Source organism: Mugil cephalus, chromosome 22 (assembly GCF_022458985.1).
Source record: "Mugil cephalus isolate CIBA_MC_2020 chromosome 22, CIBA_Mcephalus_1.1, whole genome shotgun sequence".
Taxonomy (NCBI): Eukaryota; Metazoa; Chordata; class Actinopteri; order Mugiliformes; family Mugilidae; genus Mugil; species Mugil cephalus.
In genome coordinates, this window is record NC_061791.1 from 4,668,958 (window position 1) to 4,692,402 (window position 23,445).

The 23,445-nt window shown below is 42.0% G+C and overlaps 1 protein-coding gene across 2 annotated transcripts in view; it reads right to left on the bottom strand.

Moving 5' to 3' along the window:
* Positions 1 to 23,445, bottom strand: part of lin7a (lin-7 homolog A (C. elegans)) — a 38,490-nt gene that overhangs the window by 3,174 nt on the left and 11,871 nt on the right. The window contains exons 2-5 of one of the 2 annotated variants that reach the window (XM_047575456.1): positions 17,982 to 18,100; positions 7,023 to 7,094; positions 2,335 to 2,544; positions 1,853 to 2,064 (exon numbers count right to left, since the gene is read on the bottom strand). In XM_047575456.1, the coding sequence (XP_047431412.1) occupies positions 1,853 to 2,064; positions 2,335 to 2,544; positions 7,023 to 7,094; positions 17,982 to 18,100 (613 nt within the window). Of the gene's footprint in view, positions 1 to 1,848; positions 2,065 to 2,334; positions 2,545 to 7,022; positions 7,095 to 17,981; positions 18,101 to 23,445 lie in introns of both variants that reach the window. The other variant, XM_047575457.1, reaches the window with a different exon arrangement.

The following is a 23,445-nucleotide window of genomic DNA, read 5'->3' on the forward strand; positions in this document are numbered from 1 at the left end:
TGAGAAGTCTGGGCAGAATTAGGCATTGCATGATAGGATTTAGCTTCATGGTCTGATTAGCGTCTGCAGTTTCTCCTTTCACTCCGTGAAAGTTTGCTTTAGTTTGACTGGCAGCGCGGAGCTTTGTTCAAAGTTTTAACTGTAAAAGAGAAAAAAAGCTACAAGACAGGAGCTATATAGACCCTCCATCCAGCTTTAACCTGCAAGGAACTATACTTCAAGCTGTACCGGCTTATAAACATACTTTCAGAGCATGAACCACAGATGTAATCAGTTCAAGCTTGAATAATTTACAGCCCAGTATCGCCGGCAGAATACAGTGGAAGCAGTAACGTTTGCACAGAGGATTCTGACTCCTCAGTTCGTAAATCATTCCAGTGAGGTTTCAAGTTTGGTGCTGGGATGTATACGTCTGCACAAAAGCTGATAGAAGTGCTTGCATGGCAAAATGGAGGACAGAACTCGCAAGGCTTCCACCTTACTTTCTTTACCATCTGAATTCTTTTAATGTCTGTTTGCAAAATGTGCAAAAGAACACTTTTATTACCCAACTTACATTCAACAAATACTAATAATTCTGCCTAGAAAAGCTCCGCCGCCTTGAAACAGGAACACCTGGGAGGTCTAAGCCTGATGCAATTATAAGAGAGGCAATTATAAGACTTCCTGAAGATAGTTTTATCACCTTTTGATTTGTTTTATAGCACACAGGTCCAGAAGAGGAATAAATCCTGTGGAAGCTGAAAGATCATTTGGGGTAATTTCATTTTGACCATAATCAATTCAATTTCTTTATAATGAACCGTATAGAAATTAAATAAAGCAAAAAGCAATGAGAACAGTGCTTTAGTTACTAAAAATTACACTAATGGCGAAGAAGCATCAAGTTGTTTTTTAACGGATGATGTGAAGCGATACACTCATTGCCATAACTTGCTTAACCAGTTAACTTAAACAGAGAAAGACGTGATGCTGGCTATGCGTCAGAAGCGAGCTGTTGTTTGAAGACACTTAATATTCCTCTTGTGCTCTCGTGAAAAAGACTCTAAAGCCCTATTCGCACGTGACTAGTTTTATCTGGGGACCTCTGGTAATTTCTTATAATCATGGAGGTCTTCTGTTCTGATCTTAATCCCGTGCGAATCGCCCATATCCGTGTTTTATAAAGTAAAAATTACACGGCAAATTTGCGTCTTTTTTCTGCCTCTTGTCACTTAAGAATCATGAAGGATGTGCTATAATTCAAAGTTTTTACAGATGTTAGAGCACAAAGTCGAGATGTTGCTGAAGGATTCGCCCATTTAGACTAGGGACGAAATCATTAAAACAACGATTAATGTGTTCACTGGCAAAAGTGGAGCCGATTTAAATACTGACCGGTCATTGGATGTTTTTCCCTGGAATAAATAGTATCAAAAATATATTTTTATCATCCAATATAATTTGCAATGTAATTAAAACTGTAGTGAGTGGAACTGGAGTGAGATGGAAAGTAGCAGAGCCATAACAACGGAAAGTAAATTGAAGTAAAACACTGAGTTTGTGTGTTCCATATGAATGCGGGACATGAAACACAAACATATGGGTAATATTTGAATCACAGGACGTCCGTAAATCTAATCCCATGGGAATAGGGCTTCAGACTACTTGAAGCGCGGGGTATTTTTTTCTACAGAGCATCAACTAAATTCTGACATTCAGTCCCTAAACAACCTTTGTCAAGGTTCGCGTCTTCGTTTTGATTTAAACTAAAGATGTAACTTCATTTTCCACGTCAGCTCTTCCCTTCTTGGCGCATCTACTTACCCGACCCTGCCCCCTCACCCTTAAAGCAATGAAGCGCCTCACCTACGACATGTGGTTCTGCTGAGAGGACATGTTTTGCTGTTGCTGTTGCTGCATGAGGAGCTGCTGCTGCTGACGCCGCCGGGCCGTGCGCAGCTTCTCGAAGCGCGCCTCCATCTCCTCCAGCACTTTGGGGGTGTAGCGGACCACCAGCTTCACGCTGTCCTTGGCCGCCTTCAGCAGCTCCACCGCTTTCTCGTGGTGCTCCCCCTCTACGCTCTGCAGGAGGGGGGGAAAATTCGTGGAAAATTTAAAAGGAACTGATTTTTGAGTGGATATTCAAGTCTATCCTGTTAGATGTGTGTAACCCTTCGACCTCGATAGCTCCCCTGATTGTAAACTCACATATCAAAGCAGGAACCAGTTTGTGAGAGGAAGCTAAAAACACTTCACATATTTTGCAGCTGCAGACTTTTTCTATGCTCTCCCTCCAATTTATCCGTCTATCCTCTCGTCCGGTATTGTGTATTAAAGTGTGGTTACACCTACCACACCGTTGACAGACAAGAGCTGGTCCCCTCGTTTCAGGCCGCCGTGCCTCTCTGCAACGCCCCCGGGAATGATGCGGGAAATATATATGGGGGAATTCTGCTCTTTACCGCCCATCACGTTGAAGCCGAGCCCTTCCTCCGTCTTCGGCAGCTCCACCACCCGCGGGTGGGAGTGACCTTCGCTGGCTGCGAAGGCCGCGACTGTGGCCTGGAGGAAAGGAAGGAAGGAAGGAAGGTGATGCTTGGTGAGCATGCACTGAAAATTGAGCTGTCTCACCAGAAAATATGACTCAAATTCAAACAAAAATACGGTATAAGAAGACATCAGCTGAGTATTCTGAGTGCGGGCATCACGGCAGAGACAAATAGACCAAAAGGGACTTTGATCTGGACCAAGTAAGAGCCTGACACTGGCTTTTAGGTGTGACAGTGGTCACGAATACCAGTCCTCGCATAATAGTGCCATCATTAAAGTCAGTGCACCTGGTCTGACGTTAGCTTTTGCAACCTGACATTTTCCTTTTCAAAGTCTTGCAGTCCTGTAATGGCTTCTAGCCTTCCCACTATGAAAGCAAAGGGCGGACACCATTACAAAGTGACTTTAATGCTGGGTGTAAACCTCTGCTGCACCTGCATTTCAGCAAGAGCAGGCATAAAGTATTAGGATTTAGTCAGGGCTGAGGATTTAGACTCCGCTTCTCTGGCTTCCTCTGCGCATGTATTCACACATCCAGACCGACTTTCACCCTCGGTACCTCTAGCAGCCGGTTGAAGTTGCTCACTGGCTGTGGGGTTTTCTTTGAACTGCGAGCCAAGCTCCTTGCTCCTTGTACGCTCACAACAAAGCGCCCAGGAGCTTGTTAGCCGAGCTCGGGAAAGCTAATGGCAGGCGAACAAAGAGACACCCCATGCACATTCATCCGCAGACGCACCGCCACAGGTGCTTCGCTGTCAAGTCAGCATCATTCGTGATATGTGCGGCAGAGGGAGGAGGGGGAAAGAGGAGGGAAGGGGAGAGCTCTGTCTGAAGCTTTTGCAGATGTGTATCGAAATTCCCAGCAGCAGACGAGCTGCTTGGCACTTTGAGGTCTTTGACGCTCCCTCCAGGCAGTGCCTCCCATCTCAGCTCTCTCTTCCATATTCATATGCGTCTTGCTGATCCACATTCATTTCTGCCCAAACCCATTTCTCCGTCTTCTCGCATTTTATCTGGTAATTGTACTATTACAACCACCCAATCTCCTTCCTTTTTACTTGCTCCGGCCGTCGCCTTTTGTCCCTCCATTGCTCCCTTTCTGTCCCACTGTGTGGGTAAAAAAAGCTAAAAGGCAGCTCTTCAGCATGCAAAACGTTGCCTCCCAGGCCACGCAGCACATCGACCTTCACAACTTTATCTGGGTTTCTGCGAATGAAAAAAACAATCCGGCAGATGGCCGACCAGAACCTCTCAAACACAGGAGGCATTTTAAATGAAAAGCTAGCTGGAGGTTGACACACCGCAACGTACATAAGTATGCAAAGTCCCTTCATTATCATCTCCCTTTCACTTCTCTGAAAGTCCCTGTCTTCATCAAGATCAGTAATAAGTGCCTCGGGCCAGGAATAAGAGGATGAATTGATTAAATTAATGAAGCAATCAAAGAGAGTCGAGACGTTCGGGGGAAACAAAAAGCCCGACTGTCGGGAGATTTGCCGTCTCACTAAGTGAAACACTTGAAAAAACTTGACGAGCAGAAACATGCATTTCAAATATTTCGTCACTGTTGCAATTCATTTTCAATACCATTGTTACAGTATGCATTTATTCTCCTTCTGATATATGCTGACTGAGTGTAGGTGGCAGTGTGGCTTCAGCGAGCGCCTCGGCAGGGAGTGGAGCTACTTTTTAAAAATACCTAGCATTCCCTGTTGGCAGTATCTCCCACAGCTTGGTCCGTTCAGACCATTAAGCTGAATGCTTAATTGCCCAGTGGATAATTTTAATAAAGATTCAGGAGCAGTGACTTCGGGGCAAAGACAGGAGAGCAGGAAAGGATTTTAAATCACATCTTTACGGCTGCTTCCCAGGACGCAGAGGCACTTTTCTCCGCAGCTTAACTTTCTTTTTAGAGAGAACTCTTTTCCAGTCTTTAATAAAGATGTTGTTTTTGAGATTAGATAATGGTATCAACGTACTCCACAGTTAATCTATTCTTATGGGAAAAACAAACAACCCTTATACACCATCTGTTAGCCTAGCGCAGCCTTGTTAGCTTAAACTCTGGGAATAAGGGAGCAACCAGGATACAGTCGAACCTCACTCATCGTTCAAATATGCCATTAACATCTTGTTTTTTGTTTTAAATTGTTGCTTATTGTGTTGAAGTTGCTGAGACTACAATGCTAAAACTCAGTGCGTTTACATGCACAGCTTAATTGCGCTGTGCTCAAAATTCAACGTTCTGAATGAAGTTCTTGTCCCAGTTTACATGGAATGGATAAAACACCAGGTGGCGATATGTCTTTTCAGCAGGTTAATACGGTTAACCCCTTTTCCGGTTGACCTATTATGTCATACAATAAACAAGAGCCGTTCATGCGGCAGACCGGCATTTCAAACAACAACCAGATGGATAATAGTACAGCTTTTTAATCTCGTACGTGATGTGCACGCTACTTCTGGTGCAGATAAGATGGCGCTATCCCTCGGGAGGTTCTTCTACCGGCTCTGTTTACCTTCTTCTTCTGCGACTGGCTTTCTGGCTTTCACACGCCAGCCATCACATTATCTCGGTGTCTTAATCGCATAAGGAGAACTTTGATTTAAGTCAAGCTAGTATGTTTACATGCACTTAAGTTGTCCAGTTAAAGTCGGATTAAGAAAATTAATTTTTTCACATGTATGTAAACGTACTGACTGTGCCTCAATTTTCTTTCTTCTTTCACTGCTCTCCAAAGAGAAAAAGCTACATTAATGATAATCCGTGTTTTTTTTTTTTTTTGTAATACTTTCTGTAATACTTCCTCTGAATGTTGAGTTAGTTTTTCATCTAAAGCATCAGAAACATTTCTGGAACTTGTCTTAGAGAAAGATCTATTTCATTCTTCGTGACCTTGAGATGGTTTAATCAGAGAACCCACGTTACATCTGTAACCAACGTTTTTCTGCTACAGTCTCTGTCACTATGGTTGCTCCCATTCACTGCGCAATTACTATTCATTGGCGTAAAGCTAACGGTGAATCAGCACAGTAATGTCATTACAGACAAACAATTTAAAACGGAATTATTAACAACACGGACGTTCCAACATTATATCGTTACCCTCAAGGTTTTTACGGTCTGTTCATCCAGAGACCATGGAAATCCAACAAACTTATCCAACATTTCATTAACGAGGGTTAGAGGAGGCGGAAGGTGTGTTTCTGACTTTTGTACAGAGCCACTGACAATCATTATGCCAATTTAAACTGATTACCTACTGGCTCTGGCTCTGTATTTAATGCTCTGAGAGCGGTATTGATCTTCTCATCAAAGTCTGAGTGAGAAAGTGAAAAGGTGTTAGTTCCAAAATCTTGAGCTGTAACCAGGTGTTGAATTGCAATTCACCAGACTCTGCAGAAATACTGTGCTCACAGTTAGCAAAGCCAGGAAAAACAAACAAAGAGCCGGTCAGCAGCTCTCATAATTTGAAGCCTCATATATTCTCTCTGTGTTCGTGCACAAAGACACACTTGTCTTTGTTTTTGTCATCCTTTTCCCACCCACTCTCCGAAAAGGAGTGGACACAGCTGGACACCGAGCCAATGGAGGACATATAAGTGCTCTCATCTCTTCGCTTCCGTGCATTTCATCCTCCTCTCAACATTAAATCAGACTTCAGCCTTTGTTTTCTTTCATAAAAGCCTGCGTCTCTTGCCGCCGAGGTGTTGATGAATACCCCCGTTCAACTCAAGTTTTTGCACAACACGATTTGCTTATTCCACTCACGCTGCACCTTGAAATGTTTTGATTTTGTCCTTTAAGTGTGACATCTAAACAGTAAGAAACAAAAAAACAACCTTTGAAAAATGTAAGCTAGTCGAGAGTTTGAAAATTATTCATAGCATCTTGTAATTGGATAACTCTGGGAGGAACATTGTGTGGAGTTAAAGACAGATTTACAGCTCCAATAAAAGCCTTTAAATAACTGGCGATTGTTGGGACAAAGAATGGAGAACAAGAAATCCCAGTGCAGCTTTAGACACATTAAACATTTAGCCCATTACGTGCTGTCAGTGGCCGTCTTTCTTCACGGAAAATGGGTTTTGATTCCAGCGCTGATCACAACTGTGGTTGACCTTATGGGTCATGTTAATTTCTCCAAAGCACACTGACTAAAATGTTATGTCGAAATAAAGGTACATTAGTTTAAATAAATCTAATTCAGTTAGAGGCAGGGTGTATGACCTTTTAATAGTCCAAAGAAAGACATGGGAAATGCATGAAAATTGGAGATTAGTGTTTCACTAGATGCAAAATTAGGCCATTTTCCAGGAAGTGACAAAGGCTAAAATATCATTAAGGACATTTGTCACTGTTGGACCAGATAGTGTTGCATAGGTGAAGTATAAGAAAAGTAAAACACAAATTTAATTTCACGTTAACATATAGCAATGATAAAGGATGTTTTCATTAAAATATAAGGAATAATATATTCAAAACATACCTTAGCTGTGGCCCTCGCCTGGTATTCTGGACAGCCATTGACTGTTATTGTTTCATGCATGTACTGGTAAACCTGAAAAGAAATACAGAGAGACAAGTGTTTTAATTATACATTACTGAAATCTCAAATCGCCAGCCTGCATCTGAGCTCACACTGTCCATTTCCATAGTTATAGAAAAGTTTCCTTCCACGGTCGTCTGCTCAGTTTTACACTGCATTACACGCTAACAGAATGATCGTAAGCTAGAATGTACGAGTAATAGTCAAGATGAAAGCTGTCTTTAGTTTGGAAATATGTAAATATTTCCAAACTAATAATTATCTTTTCATCAAATTATACCTGTAATGTAAATTCTTCTTAAAGTATGGCATAACGAATTCCTGCCAACAATCATTGGCATTATCATCGGCGAATTAGCTGAGAAGTGGGTTTTAAGATGTTGTAACACCACTGAATGATGCTGGTCACTGATAGTGGATTTTGTGGAGCGGTCCCAGGCAAACCACTCACTCCTGAATGTGCAACAAGGAGCTGGTCATTGACTTCAGAAGGAAGAGGACACCAGTGGAGTCCATCACCATCCAGAGCCTGGGGGTGGAAGTAGTGTACCTGGGAGTCTACATGAACAACAGGCTGGACTGGAGGGACATAAGTGATGCTGTGTCCAAGACGGGCCTCTGTAGACTCTACTTCCCGAAGCTCAGGTCTTTCAATGTGTGCAACCAGTTACTAGAGTTTTTCTACCAGTCTGTGGTTGCACATGTCCTGTACTGCTGTGGTTTGTTGGGGGAGTAGTACTAGTAATAAAAACATCAATAGGATGGACATGTGATTGGTAGGGAGTTGGTGTTGTTTGTCTCAGTGAGGGACTGAAGGACACTGGGTAAACTGCTCTCTATTATGGGCAATCCATCCCTTCCACTACACCAAACACTAGAGGGTCATTGGAGCTCCCACAGTGAATGCCACAGAGCTTCTTTTATACCAGACTCTATCCAGCTGTATAACAGCTCACATTTTTGTAGCAACTGTAACCAAGTAATGGATCATGATTTAGCATGTTAAGATTTGAGCAAGGCAGAGCTTTGCAGATACGTGTCTTGCTGTTGTAGCTGTGGCAGTGTCAAAAATATTACCAGAAATGTATGCCTGTGAAGATTATCAGCCATCCACCTCTGAAACGAGGCTAAAACAAAGGCAACTGGACCTAAAATTGTTGGGTCCACCCAGGTTAATATGAGTATTGGGTCCTTAACAAGCCTTAGCCTGCGAGTTTCATGTGGACACCACACAAATATGAATACCTATACTCCCCAACAGTCAATTAGAATTGAAAAAGCCAATTGGATGAGTGGTGAAACAAGTCTAGTTACCTTATTTTAGCCTGGTTTTAGATGTCTGGAAGCATCAGCTTGTGCTATCGTTAGTCATACGGCCACCTCTTTGTTGTGTCGAGTGACACCATTGCCTGAAGATACAGTAAACTCTCCAACCAACCAGCAATTGTACAGGGTCATCCCTAGGGAGCAACAAACTCTTCAACTACTGGCAAACACACGTGCGTCTCCACTTTGTTTGAGTTCCTATACTGTAACCCTTTAAGCTATGGATACCAAAGCAGTACCATCCGTCGTCCTTTACTCATGACTCCAAGCTACAAGAAATCAACCTCACAAAAAGAGGTGCTGGGAGTGAACTGGTTCGAAGTCATGGGTATGTCCTCTTGTGTAAAACAACAACAAGTTTTTCTACCCATTCACTGAAGCATGCAGAATCAGTGCAGACAGCTGACCTTTCCAGTTGCGACGTGGCTTGTAAGGTCACTTTACGCATTAACTTGCTCAACGCATAAATGAGAGAAGGAGACCATGTAGAGCGATGATATACGCTTAATGCAGTTCAACACAAAAGTTCCTTAAAGCGTACTCTTAATGCAGTCATTCACATGATGGAATATAGTCAGATATTCCCTCCAGTGCCGCTAGCATATAATGAAGGGTACAGCGGCAAGACGGAGACAGAAGATTTTAATGAATGAGACGTTTGATGACAAAAAAAAGTCACAAAGGAAATAGTTTTTTGCTGAGCTTGTTCGACTCACTTGACAGAAAAACATCATCTCCAGCAGAGATCAGATGATTCCAGCTGCAGCTGAATGAGCAATGTATTTTTAATGAGTCTAATGAAAGTGTACATCTCTCTCTCCAAAAAAAAAAACCAAACTGTTAGATAATAGTTAATGTGGCTCACAGACTCATTTTAATCATCCATTTCCAAAATGATGTCTCTCATCAAAGCGAAGCAGCTCGTTGGAAGCAAACATGCCGGGTAGCTTTGACGCACCACAGAACAATGTTACAAAGCCTTCACTTATCTGAGTCATCAAAAGGGTGTGTGTTGACAAGATACAAACCTTCACACATTTATATGTAGAGATCTCAACAGTCGGCTTGTTTGCTACAGAATCTCAAAGACCAAATGAGCGGCGCTGGAGAGTGCAGGTCTACATTTCAAACATATTTACAGCCCTGGTGCATTTTGGGAAACGGTAGGCCGTCACGCACCCAACTCCCAAATGACACCTCTTCCCGAGGACTTTTTCCACTTTTGCACCTTCTGAGGCCGAGCACAGCTTTGTAAATGCCACAAAAGGCTTTTCCTTGGCTATCTTCCTAGAGAGCAGCTTCCTTTCCTTCCCTCATCCATCCTTCTTTTTTTTTTCCTTTAAACAAAACACTGCCTCTAATTACAGCTATTCATCCTGCGTCTGCCTCCTAGCACTCTCCAGACATGGAATCTGTAACAATGCTGGCTTCATCTATCTGTTAAACTAATGCATTTTGGTCCCTCAAACACTGGTCTCTGTTATGTAAATGTTTAGTAATGGCTCTATTCAAACATTGCGAGCGTGTTACAGATAGAGCTGCTGCGCTTATGCAATTCTTGGCATCTGCTACAGAAGAAAGAGAGCGGCAGAGCAGTGAGCTGAAAGGTAATGAGACCAAAGAAAGGGACAAACTCTCAGAGGTTATATCGCTGGTGCATTTTTAAAAATGATTGTATAGCTTAAAGAGTGAGCACGTGGGAGGACATCGGGTCTCTGTTGGGTTCGCTAATCATTTTCGGTACCCATTTAATTACTTATTAGATAAAATATGCAATGCTTCTACGTATTTGATTCCTGTGTAGAATGATAACAACATGGAAACCAAAAACGTGTCTTAACATACAGTACACATGCAGCAAACATGCAATATTAGCGTTCTTTTAGAGTCATGTTGTAGACCAGTGTTGGTCCGATATTCACATTCCTTCTTGCTCTAATGTAAATACTTGATCATTTTCCCAGATGGCCACTTGAGGCTAGCTCCCAAACTCAGTCCTCAAAGTCCCAAATGTGTTTACAGCCCACTTCAAAAATGGGCTTGGTCTGTATTATAGATTTCTACATTTATGCCAACTGTACACGTGTGTTTGAATTCTATCTGTACTTAAGGTTATGAAACATTTAGGGCTTAGCTTCCTGTGTAGGAGTTTCCTGTCTGCCTCCGCTAAACTCAGGCCAGTCAGAGGCATCCAAGATGGCCGCCTGCTTACACTCACACTGAGCTTCAAAACCACTCACAGAGTGTCCAGCCATCCTTATATACATACAATAGTTGTTAGAAGCTAAAGGCTCCATTGTATTCACAAACGAGAGATTAACTTTAGGTGTTTACCAGAGATTTATCAAAACCTTGGCGATAGAGGCTAAATTTGAAAAAAGTTGAGGGAACCATGCGCAAAATAAGAATCAAATAACGAATCACTTTGGACATTAAAAGAGAAAAATATAGGGAGATTAGTATTGTTCATGTTTCAGTTTGGCCATAGAATGCATTTTATTGCACACAATGAGAACCATACATGAGACATGCCATATATATATATATATATAGAATATATATAGAATATGAAAGAGAAAAGTTAAAAGTTTGCTATTTTAGAATTTATTTACAAAAGTTGATTCTACCTTCAACTGTAAAAGGCAAAAAAAACATCTCAAGCGAGTAAAAAACTTGACTATCATATCAAAAAGGCAAAAGGATTGTGCTGTTTGATCATTTTCTTTTATAAAAATAATTTGAAAATTCATGTTTCTGCGCTTTAATACTTCCTAGTATTTTGAATATATTTAATTTTCTTTGTGCATATGAAATGTGAAGACAGTCCCTCCACAGAGCGATAAGACAGAGCAAACAGCTGTGTGTTTGTGAACGTCGGTCTTGTGATGCCTTCACTTCGCTCCAAAGGATGCCAGTTGTCTCGTGGGCACATTTTCAAATCCCTTTGCCAGCTTCTGAAACACTAAAAACAGTCGGCGCACTCTCTCCAGCCCCGTTCCCTTCATGCCTCCATCGTCCTGGTTCTGACGGTGACGCAGACGCACTCGTCCCGGCAGGACGCCAGCGCTGGCTCCTACTGTACACAGACGACGACGCCACAAAGCCCGAGAATAGCGAGAGAGATGCCTGCGGGGGCAAAGCCGATGTGATGCCGCTCGTAACCATGGCTTCCTGTTTCATCTACTGAGAGATGGAGGAACGGGGGGATGGGCAACAAGAGAGAGCACGGTTAACGTTGTTGGAAAATGTTGTTGCAGGACTGAACAAAACCCCCTCTGAACGCGGTTTAAGCAGAACTCGTTCATCGTTTATTAAATTAATGCGACGCGGGTGGAGGAGGCGTCGTAATGAAATCAACGCGATGATGCTGATTGCAGATCTCCTCTCTGAAGCAGAAAATCCGACGCAGTTTAACATCTGATGAAAGATCGCTCTGTGGGCCTGCTCATTGCACTTCCCACATTTTGTCAAGTGGGACTATCTAAAACCAGATACGCCGCAAAGAAGACACCCCCCTACCCCCTCCCTCCCCATCCACCCTCACACCCCCCATCATTTCCAACCGATTAGCTCTTCCAGTCATCTCGTCTTGTGTCCTTCTTTTCCCATTTGCAAGGCTGATTGACCCTGACAACTCATTCAGGGTGATTCAGTGAGATGAACGCACAGTCTCAAGTCCGCCCCCCATCACCACCACCACCATCACCACCCCCCCCGCCCTCTCTCAACACTGATGGCAGGGAAAAGACCACCAGCTCATCAAACTCTGTCTTTTTTCCGTCGTCCGGCTGCCGAGGCGGCTCTTTCTTCTGCCGTCCATTCGTCACGTTGACAGCCGGCCTGTCGTCCGTAACAAGGCTGATTCATGTTTTTGCGATTTCGGTCGACACGCGCCACAGTAGGGGCTCAGGTTTGGAGGCGGAGTTACAGTAAGGGTTTTTTTTTTTTCCCACTCTGTAGACAAGATTAGTATGTTCGCCCTGTCAGGCTCGGAGCATTAGACTGTGAAATGAGCGGCGTCACATATGTGTGTAGGGAAAGAAATCAATCACAGATTACACAACACTCGCGCTGGAAAGAAAGGTCATCTTTGATAATGGACACGGAGGCGCGAGTGTGATCAAAAACGAACAGGAGGCTTTGGATTTACAGTTTAACCTACGTTTTATGACTCTTTTAACTTCGGCAGTTAACGCCGACAGATGACACAATGGAAAGAGTAATTGAGTGCAGTCAAAATGAATTGGAATATAAAAAGAGGACGAGAATGAATCTTGTTAAAAGGCTTCACCTTCTTGCTCCTACAAATATAGCACTTATTTAAACTAATGCATGCATTTCGCCTCTTTTCCGAGCAACCACTGAATTCAGATTCCTCAAATTACTGTCATTATGTCATGAAAATAAACTTCACAAGATTGGTTTTCCATTACAATGAGCATTTGTTGTCCAAATAGCAATTTTGTGGTGGCAATTTCTGTGCTCATTTATTTCTTCCACTGGGAAGCATTCAGAAGCTGGTGGGAAGCTCAGAAACATTAGAGTTTGGATTTCTTTTTTAAAAAAAAAAAGAAATGGCAGAGAGCGAATACATGATACATGAATACTACCTTAACCTCCTGAGACTTGAGCTTTTGTTTACTATGCATTTTTAATTTCTCCAAGGTATTAAGGATCAGTAGGACGTAAGAAGTATAAGTAAGTATAAAACTAGGCATCATCTTTGAACAGGAAGTAGTAGTTTTTGAAGAAAACAATGTCCTCATATGTGGACACTGGGATTATTTCATTATTTGTATTATAACGTCACCGAATATGTGACAAAATATAAAACTGTTTATTTTAATACCTGCACATGGCTGACACCCCCCACCCCAAAAAACCCCCCAACAACAATGAAGTCCCAATGTCCTCAAACGAGTACTTGCTAATTATCGAGCTTGTAGCTTCTTGCTATTGATGAAATTTGTTGAATTTGCAGGTCACATCAAACTAGAAACGTTAATAAGCTTAAATAAATAAGTAGAATTTAATGGGGGTTTGTCCTCGTCGTCTTTTGTCCCATGGTCGTCTGCAGAATGAATCCGATGAAATCGTGTTTTTACCGACTAGTGTTTTGACCCTTTTCTACCACTAGATGGCAGACTAAAGTGCCCCCCTGACGAGGACAACGGGTTTAAATGAAGTAGAATAAGCTGTGATAAAACCTTAAGCTTAATGTCCCCATACGAGGACGGAGGGACCCGTAAACACTATGATTCTCCTCATTTATACTGAAACATTTCTTTTTGTTCCCATTTAGAGACCAAAGCATAAGGAAAGCAAACCCTGTGGTTGTAAGCGCCGTCTCTAGTCACAAACAGACACTTTTCAAAAACACTTCCACGCATCAGGCCATTACATCCAGCTGCCTTCCCACTGAGATTAGGACACCGTCTCTCCTAATTGTTTCCGACACAAACGGAGGACGCAGCTGTCGAGATGCTGCGATATTCCAACACAAAAACCTTCTTTAATGTTAATAACAGTAATGCTCCGAAGTATGCAACAGCCAGCACTTAAAAAAATGCTCCTCCAGCTGGCTCAGCACTACAGAGAGGAGCTATTGTATCATGGGTTCTCACAAAACCTGTAATCGACTATAAAACATAGTCATCTTTGCTGCTAAGCTGCTCTGATGGCCTCCCATGTGACTGTGTTCAGCCAGCAGCCCTTTGTGGCTGAAGCGATACGCATCTGCTTTTTTTTCCCTTTTTGGAGACTCACTGTCATTGCACTCCAGTGACTGGCACTGAGATCAGCCAGACGTGCAGCCGGTGCCAGGACGTGCCAGGCTTCCCCGAGCCGTCAGAGGAGAAGACTAGTCTTTTCTCTCCTTCTCTGCCTCTTTGCATGATGTCGGGTGTTTTGTTTACGTAACCCTCAGTCAAAGTCAGTTTCTCCTAGCTTGGAGGGAGGACTTTGTTTTATTATGACTAGACTATGGCTGAACTCCTGCCAGCTTCTCCAGAAGACTGTTGATCAGTATTTAAGTGGCTACGGTACTTTACGGACAAACAGCAGCACCGGGCGAAGGGAAGGTTGTGTTCAAAGTCAATTTAAAACGTAAGAATGCATTGATCTTTCAGTTACGAGCAAGAAACACTATCATTTTCTAACTCTAAACTTTAGTATCAACACCCATCCTTACTTTTTTCTCTGACGTTTGTAATTGTGGGAAGGTTAAATTAGATATTTTTCCTTGATCTTTGTTTTCCCCTGGTAATTATTTAAAGGACCAGAGTGTAGGATTTAGTGACATCTAAAGGTTATGTTGTAAATTATCTCATCCTCCCCTTGTAAGGGTTTAGGGGGAACTAAAGGGGGAACTTATGTGGATATTAAAGGGTCATTCTAAGCTTAAAAATAATAATAATAATTTCTGTTAATTCTAAGCTAATCAAAACCTGAATATCTCATTTCGTGCCAATAGATTCCAACACAAATGTGAGCAAAGGGTCTTTGAGCAAATCATCACAGACCCCCATGTTAAAAAGCCTTTACAGCATTATTAAAGTTGAGCTAACAGGTAGCAGGTAGTTGGGTGGGCGGGTCTCAACATCCGACATGACCCCCCATGTCCATATTTGGAATATCCAAGTGTAGGCGTAGCAAAGCCCATCCAACATGGCGACCGCGGGCTCCGCCCACTTTGGGCTTCATTTTTGAGGTTCAGTATCCAATGGGTGTCGTCACGATGGGTTTGTCCATAGTTTATACAGTCAATGGGAAAAATGAGTAGGAAATTCGACTTTGGGGGTATTTCAGCTAAAAATTCCAACTCCGAAATTCCTCCTAAGTACAAGTGGAACCCACCATAAGTTTTGTCAACCTCAGATTTCAGCAGCCGACACCGATAAGTTGTGCAGAAATCAATACCAAAAGACTGGCGGCAATAAAATCTTATTACACGTCAGTTTAATTTACAAGACAATTCCCTTTAGTAAATAAAGGACGCTCTCCCCAACATACTGATCAAGTCGGCTAATTGTCTTTCATCCTGGAACAAATTACAGGTTCAGTTTGTTTACAATTAACTCGCAGCACAGAGGCCGGTGAAGCATCTGTCATCCTCTCCCCTGCTCTTCAAAGCATGGCTTGCTTAACAAATTTGTGTCACTGGGTAATGCTACAGTACATCACAACAGACAGGACGCCGCATATAAAAGATCAGCGGTTATCAGACGATGTAGCGGAGCGGACGCCCTCTTGTTTATTTTATACCCGTGTCCCTGTGATGAATGATGGGGAGATGATGGATCAGTCTGTGGCTTTTAATGCGAATGAGGAGAGGAGAAAAACAAGAACTTCTGTTTTTACCATTTACCACATCCCCGTAAAATGTGATTAAAAGCAATCTCTAGCAGTGATTCGCTTAATTAAAACTCTGTGTAACAAGCTAATCAAAGCCTCAACTTAATGGAACGCTCATAATGTTTGTCTGTGATCATTTAAATGAGAATTCTTCACACGGGCAAAAATTTCACCGCAGCCTCCGAGTTTTGCCGATCAGCTCCAGCAGCAATAAGGCGGCGCAATAAGCCTTGACATTTTCATTATGCTCCAGTCATTTGTTGATTGATGTTGCACAACACAGATGAGAAAAGGTACATTCTCTGACTGTGCCGTTTCCACAGGCTTTAACAGAGGACGTTTATGTTGAAACAACACAATCCGGGAGTTTTATCTTTCACCGACATATGATGAATAGTAGGCTTTATTTTTCTCCTTCTGTCAAGCCAGCGGTCAAACTTATTGAAATAACACAAGCCGAATATCTCACTCTGGCACTTTAAAGGACTGCAAAACAATTTTAGTGAAAAAGAATTGCATAACCGTTCCGTGAAACTCAAACTTTATTCCCTCACGTTGTTAATAAACAATTGTATTTTCAGTCCAGCTTGAAGTTAATTGTACCGTGCAACCAATTTGTTACAAATCCTCCAGTATGTCGCCACCGGAAAAACAACAGTAGCGATCAAATATTTAAGACGATCGAAAAGGGCGACTGTTTAGGTAGCAGTGTGTCCTCTGTTACAAATGGGAGACTTCTGCTTTGTAACACGTGTTTGACATTGTGAAAGTGTCTCAAACATAACCAAACAGTCGCCTATTACAGTTGATCAAATACGTGCAAAAGCAACAATCTAACAAGAGACACAAGCCCTTTTCTCGTGACTGAAAGTCTGGTGTAGGTTGCTTTGTTAGGGACATCATCTACTCTTTCTCTACAACTAAAGGAGGTTAAGGCTTCTGCTTCAATGTGACGTCGTAGCTATGGCGACCCATCGTACATCCTAATATCGTAGTACGTTATTATTAGTTGTTTTTTTTATTTCATTCATTCATTAAAACAAAATAATTCGATAAAAACATAAATTTGAATGAAAGGGAGCAAAATCAAGTTACAAAGAACTTAAATCATAGGTGTTCAACAGGACCCTAGGGGTCCGCGGAGATACTGACAATCAAACTTAACAGGTCTCGTTCTATTTCCTTAACATACTGACTTTATTGTTCTTTTAAATGTCTGCGATGCAGACCGCAAGAGCTGTGATTGGTCCGCTTGGTAGTAGCGTGTTTCCGCTTTAGTATTTCCAGCTGCTTCTCCATCTCCGCAGTTTTGGGATTGATTATCTTGGATCAGTAAAGATGGGAAAAAAAGTCAACTGAGGAGGTTCGTTGACACAAATATTTATACGACTCATCTTCAAGTTTCAGTCGTCATTGTTGAAAGTGAAGCAGGATTTAAAAAAAAAACTACTTGCAAAAAAGACACAGCGCTGACTGATGTTTGTGTCGCTCTGCAAAAACACCACCCAGACCGACAAGCGCACAACTATAAATGACTCACAAAGTTGTTGGTTATGTGTATGGATTATGGCATATATGAGGCGCCCTTTACAAGGCATAAACTTGGCTTTAGTCCTTGGAATCAACCTATACTATCATGCATGTTACTGAATGTACTGTAATATTTCTGGAGAGTAGTTTGAAGCTCAGTTAGGATGTCACTGGTGGCGGCCATCTTGGCAATGTCTTTAAAAATGGTGGATTTTGAGTGGAGATGAGGTAGGAGGGTGATGTCATGCATAACTTTAAGTCTTAGACACAATTTTGAGGCAGTTTAAGCCTCAGTACAGTTTAAATTTTATTTTTAGCTTTGTTTTTCTTTCCTGGAGGCCACTGCTTGGTTTATTTATACTTCTTAATTCCCACGACATTGCTGGTATTAAAAAGCCGACTGTTAATATTTTACATTTTTATATACAGAAAGTTTATTTTAATGGGTTGATTGAAATAAAAGGTATGTTTCTGCAGCAACGGTGACTGGACAGATAAAAGAACATCGATTTCACCAACTCTGAGGGAAATTCATCACAGCACCGAGGCGCCGTGATTGATTGGAAAAGAGCGTAAAAAGAAAAACACCATCGCGAGGTGTGCGAGAAAGGTCACAGAAAAGAGACTTGTGGAATCAAAAGTCACGTTGCTGTTCACGGACCAGCGGTTCCCTCACTGATGGAGACTCACCTCTCTGATGGCGGTGCAGAACTCACTCTGAAGGACCTTCTTCAGAGACTGGAGCTTGTGACCGGGAACATCGCCCGACTCCTGCAGCTTCTCCAGCAGCTCAATGGCCCTGGCAACATCTGGCAAGAGGGAGAGGAGACAGAAAGAGATTGCGAGTTTATGTGTGTGGGCGTGCCAAGAGGATAGAGGGTGAAAATGCCCCATTCAATTACATTAACAGCGCAGCCTTGACAAAGGCACTCGAGCGAATCAGTGGGTGGCATAATGGAAATAGACTCAGTCAAGGCCGGTGGTTGTGAGAAAGATATAATAGCAATCCCTTCCATGCATAGTATGCACTGGCTTAGCTCTATGCATAAGAATAAAGGAAATGAGGAATAAGCCAGGGACTCATTTGTTTAAAAGTAACCCGTCCTGGAAAGAGTCGACACCAGCAGGCATTACAAAGCATTTACACTAAACCTAAGCCTTAAGTTGGAGGCTGTGACTCTGGGGTCTGTTGAGCTCTCCTCGTCTAATTAGCCTGTGCTGAATGAGTCTGCCAACTTGGCTGATTAATTTCTGACCCTCTGAAACTGGCAGGCAAATAGAGTCACATAATGGAAAGAGAGGGGAGTGATTTGGAACTCAATCAGTGGACTTTGGATTGTCGGGTCAATAACATGTTTTATTCAGCGTGTGTGTCCGCAGACCAGTGACCGCACCGAGAGGGATGATCGGTATAAATTACAGTCGAACTGCATCCTGGTTTCTCACCAAAACACCCTGATGTGGCTCGCTGTTAGCTCCTAGACCTACAGATAAAAATGTTGGTAATCATCTACTTTTTACATCAATTGATACATGTAAAAAAGCCAATCACAAGTTACCAGACATGACGTTGATGAGTACAAAAAATATTCGGGGGAAAAAAAAGAAAATGGTGAAGAAGATTGTTTTTCAAAGTGCTTCTCTAGTTTTGGCACTTTATCTAAATCGAACAGCGAACAAATCCTCTCAAACTGGTTTCTTGAACATGACAATGAGTTCACTGTGCTCCAATGGCCTCCACAGTCACCAGATCTCAATCCAGCAGAGCAGCTTTGGGATGTGGTGGAACAATTGGCATCATAGATGTGCAGCTGACAAATCTGGAGCAACTGTGTGATGCTGTCATGTCAATATGGACCAAAATCTCCGAGCAATGTTCCAATGTTTCCAGTTTGGGATCCAGTGAATTTGGAGGCCAGGTCAGCGCCTTGTGCTGTTCTTCTTGTTTTTTTTTAGTTGTTCCTAAAGTCAGGCTGCCTTCTGCTGGGGATGGCTGCTGCTATCAAGGAGTGTCATTGCTATGAGGTGGGGTCCCAGCAGAACATTGAATTGTCGCAAGATGTTCAATGTCAGCGGTTTTAATGTTGTGGCTCATCGGTGTATTAATCCTTTTCCACATCACAAGTGATACATTTAACGTTTTGGCTCTCTAAAAGAAAAAAAGTCAGCTTTCAGAATTAATGTTTCACATCAGTTTCACAGTTCAATCAGTTTAGTCAAGTCCACAGCCCACTTTCACAAACTGCATATTTGCCTCAGGCATTAACAATCTGTACAGCCTCCATCTTTAAACTTTCAGTTCAGATAAAAAAAAAAAAAAAAAAAAAAACTGGAGGAAACCTCTTAAATGCAGAAGGGGAAGGATCCTACTTCCCAACTGGATGGACATGCAGCGGATGTTTACACAACTAAAGAGAGCTAAGATACCAAGAGTGGATGTCGTTCATTGAACATTATGTGCCAACAGCAACAGAACACCCACACCATGTCTGACTGACAGCCGAGCTGTTTAGATCCATGCAACCCCGTCGAGAGACAAACGGGCTGTTGTTTTTATTTTCCACATCTCCAGCCGTGCCGTCCAGTAGGGATCGATCAATACAAAATAGGCACAAACAAGCATGAACACATTCTTTCGATTACAATCCAGCATTTTTTTTTTTTTTTTTTTAATGCTTGTGCATCACACGGGTGCAAGAAAAATGGAATATACAGCCGTGGCTTGTTTACCTCTGCTGTAATTAATTACTGACAAATAGAGTTGTTTGTAGTTGATTAATAAATAACAATTTAGATAATTAGGCATTTTAACAAGGATGAATGCCAAAAATAATAAGTTCCAGCTTCTAAATATGATGATTGTAAATTGAATTTACTGACTGATCAGACTTGATGTACCACTGGGTGCTACGCGGCTACCTAAACCGATTATAAGTCTTTACATTAAACATCAACCAGTGAATTAATAATTAAAACTACGGATGGGACTTTAACACATTAATTACAATTACAAATAATTACAAATAATTGACAGTTTGGATTCTAAACAACAAAGAATTTTTGTCAGTGCACAATTTCCTGGTACACCGATTACACTTAACAGCTAACAGCTAATGGCTACCAAAATAGAGGAATTGGATGAAAGTACATAAATTAAAAAATGTTGCTGTTTGGGGCAAATATTATTATGCGATTAAAATGCGATTAATCGAGATTAATCTTCTTATTCGAGATTAATTGCATTTTTAACCCAAAATTAAGCACACCTACATATTTAGATGCTTAGAAGTCCACGTGTATGTCAAATGCATGTAAAGTACAGTGACACAGTTATTTATGTGCAGATCACATCAGCTGTTTGCACATTTCTATTATTATTTGCATCTGCATTGCTTGTATTGTTATTTTGTTTGCTCATAAGTTGAGAAAAGTGGCAGAAATTTGCTGATAACTAGCAAATTGAAAAGTGGTAGCTGTTCTTTCTACACAGTAACTGAGATTGTGTACATTCAGAAAATCTAGTGACATTTGAGCTAATCCATCATACAAACTGACTAGAAGCTGCACCTCTCTTCACAAACTGATATAAGTTATACAAAAGATTGTATAATGGGACATTAAACTGACTTGAATAAATCGCTGAAAGAAGTACCTCAGCCAAAATCACTCCTTGCGTAATCTTTTACCTAAATCTACCATTACCTCGACCTTAATTTAGGTCTTTACCTGGAAGTTTCATGACTTCGGCTACCGGTGTAGAGAAAGCACAGTCACTGAAAACTGTGGTGAACACTCTGTCAGCGTGTGAAGACGAAGCCCCGTTGAGGTCGAAGACACGCACGAAAACAGCTCTTAGGCGAACTATGACGGCCCATCACGTTAACCACTTCAAACTCGACACTACACTTAACTCGGGTCCCAAGAAATGCACCTGCCAAGTGTGAAGTGGAACAAATGAACGGTTGCCAGGACAGGCGAAGAACGGACACACATACAAAGACGTATCGGAGACAAGAGGTGCAAACGCAAGCATTTCACCTTTTATATATGTCACATATGAACAAACTTAGCATGCCTCCAAGGATGCCGGTTTCTATTTCCAGCGCCCTGTAATTAAGCTCTGAGGATTATATTGATCCGCTTGGAATCGAAACTTCCCATTGAGACCGTGCTGCTCACGAGAAACGGTTACACTTGCAGATGAGAGCTGGACATGAGGTGAGTCTTCAAGGATAATCCACCGTAAATCAAATAACTAAGCCACTTCTAATTCCGCTCAGGTATGGTGTGTGTTTATAGCCACAACGTAAATAGAACCGCTCCCGATCCAACCAGATGTTGCCTTAAGCACCTTCACCTGCACACCTGCTTCCTCCTCCTCCTCCCTGAAGGGATTCATCACCAAGCCCACTTAGTTACTGTTGCTAGGACCGTCGGGCTCATCTTTTCTCACTTGACACGCGGTGCATTTTAAAACGATAACCGTGGCGCGTTCAACACCCCGCCCAAATGAGTCGCACAATTCATTTCGACTGCTCGAGTTTCACTTTTAACATTGCAAGTGAAAAGGCCCTTTAGGATGAGGAACATCGGAAGTGGCAGGGTTATTCAGAAAAGGAGGGAATGATAGTCTAAATGTTGACAGCATCCAAGGAACAACTGCCACACAGCAGGCACACAACACACTAGATGAACACCTCACATGTAATTGTAGTCAGCTTGCATTACGTTCTTTGGCTTTCAAAGGTCAACACAGTTGCCAACAAAATTACGTCAGTTTGTTCTCGCGGACCTTGTTCTCGACACATCAACCAAGCAGAACTTATTTCTCGTGTGACATCATTCGACAGCTATTGTGTGATTGGTCAGAAATTGGAAGTGGGTGTGGTTAATGTGGAAAAGCAGAAAACCACTGTCATGTTTCGCAGCGTGACAGTGGTGGAAGACACTGTTTCGAAGCTCAACGTGGCTATCTCCGGTCGCCGCCATCTTGAAAGTGCCTGACTCTGCCGGTTTAAAATAAAAATAAACCTGTGAGCTAGATAAAAATCATCCCCTGTACAGTTGTTACGATTGGAGAAGCTGAAGATGTAAACATGGGTTGAGCATTTTAACATGAAAACCCACAAGGACTTTCTACATAGCTGACTAGTTTTTGAGAGAAACTGAACTTTTGAGTCAACGCACCTACCGTGCATACACAGAGTAAGTCTTTCCTCTGATTTTTTTTTTTTTTTTTTTCGGTGGAAATGTAGTGAAAACAGCTGTGGATTATCCTCAGTATGTGGGAGGCTGTTTAGTTTAGTTTGCAGTGCAGGCTGCAGCACAAACAACACACCATCGGAGGTGGAAATCCCAGAGAAAGACTCCTGAAAATCTGTGTAAATAAAACCGTGATGACAAGATGCCAGAAAAAAATGTGTGAAACTTGTCCTGGCACAGTCTTTTACACTAATACCTGGTTAAAATAAAAACATGGCGACGTGATCCTTTAAAACTGGAATTTGTTTCTGCTCATACGGTCCTACTAATCCATTCAGACGTCCACCATATGGGAACTTAAACCTCTAATACATGCCTTAATATGCAGTGTTAACATTTTTTTTTTATCAAGGTGAACGGGTCATTTTTTTACTCCTACGCCTGAATATCAAAAACTCACTGATACCGAGTAGCTCATAATGAGCTGGTACGATTCCAAGCAGCAAGGGCGTCCGTCTGTGAGCTTTATGAGCATTTCTTTCTCATTAAATGGGGGTCAAGGGCCATCCGATTTTTTTTTTCTTCCTCCCTCTCTGTTATTTGCTTTCTCATGCTCATTAGCACCATTTCCTTTATCCACATCACAGACTTCTGCGAAGGGACTTCAAAGATTGACATTGCAGGCATTTTTATTTATTCATTTTTTGCCGCTTTCATCTCGCTGATCGTAAGTGACGTCTATTTTTTATTTTTTTTTAATATAATATTTCCATCCAGAATTAGGAGCGGTGTTAAAATGTGCTTTGTTCGCCGAGTTTCAAATTCAATTAAATCTTTTAGCTACACTGACAGCTAATTCAATAACAGCCGGCTCCAGTTCATAAATGTTGTGTACCTTTAGAAGTTTTATCCCTGCGTAAGAGCACAATGTCACCAAACCAGCCATTACCAG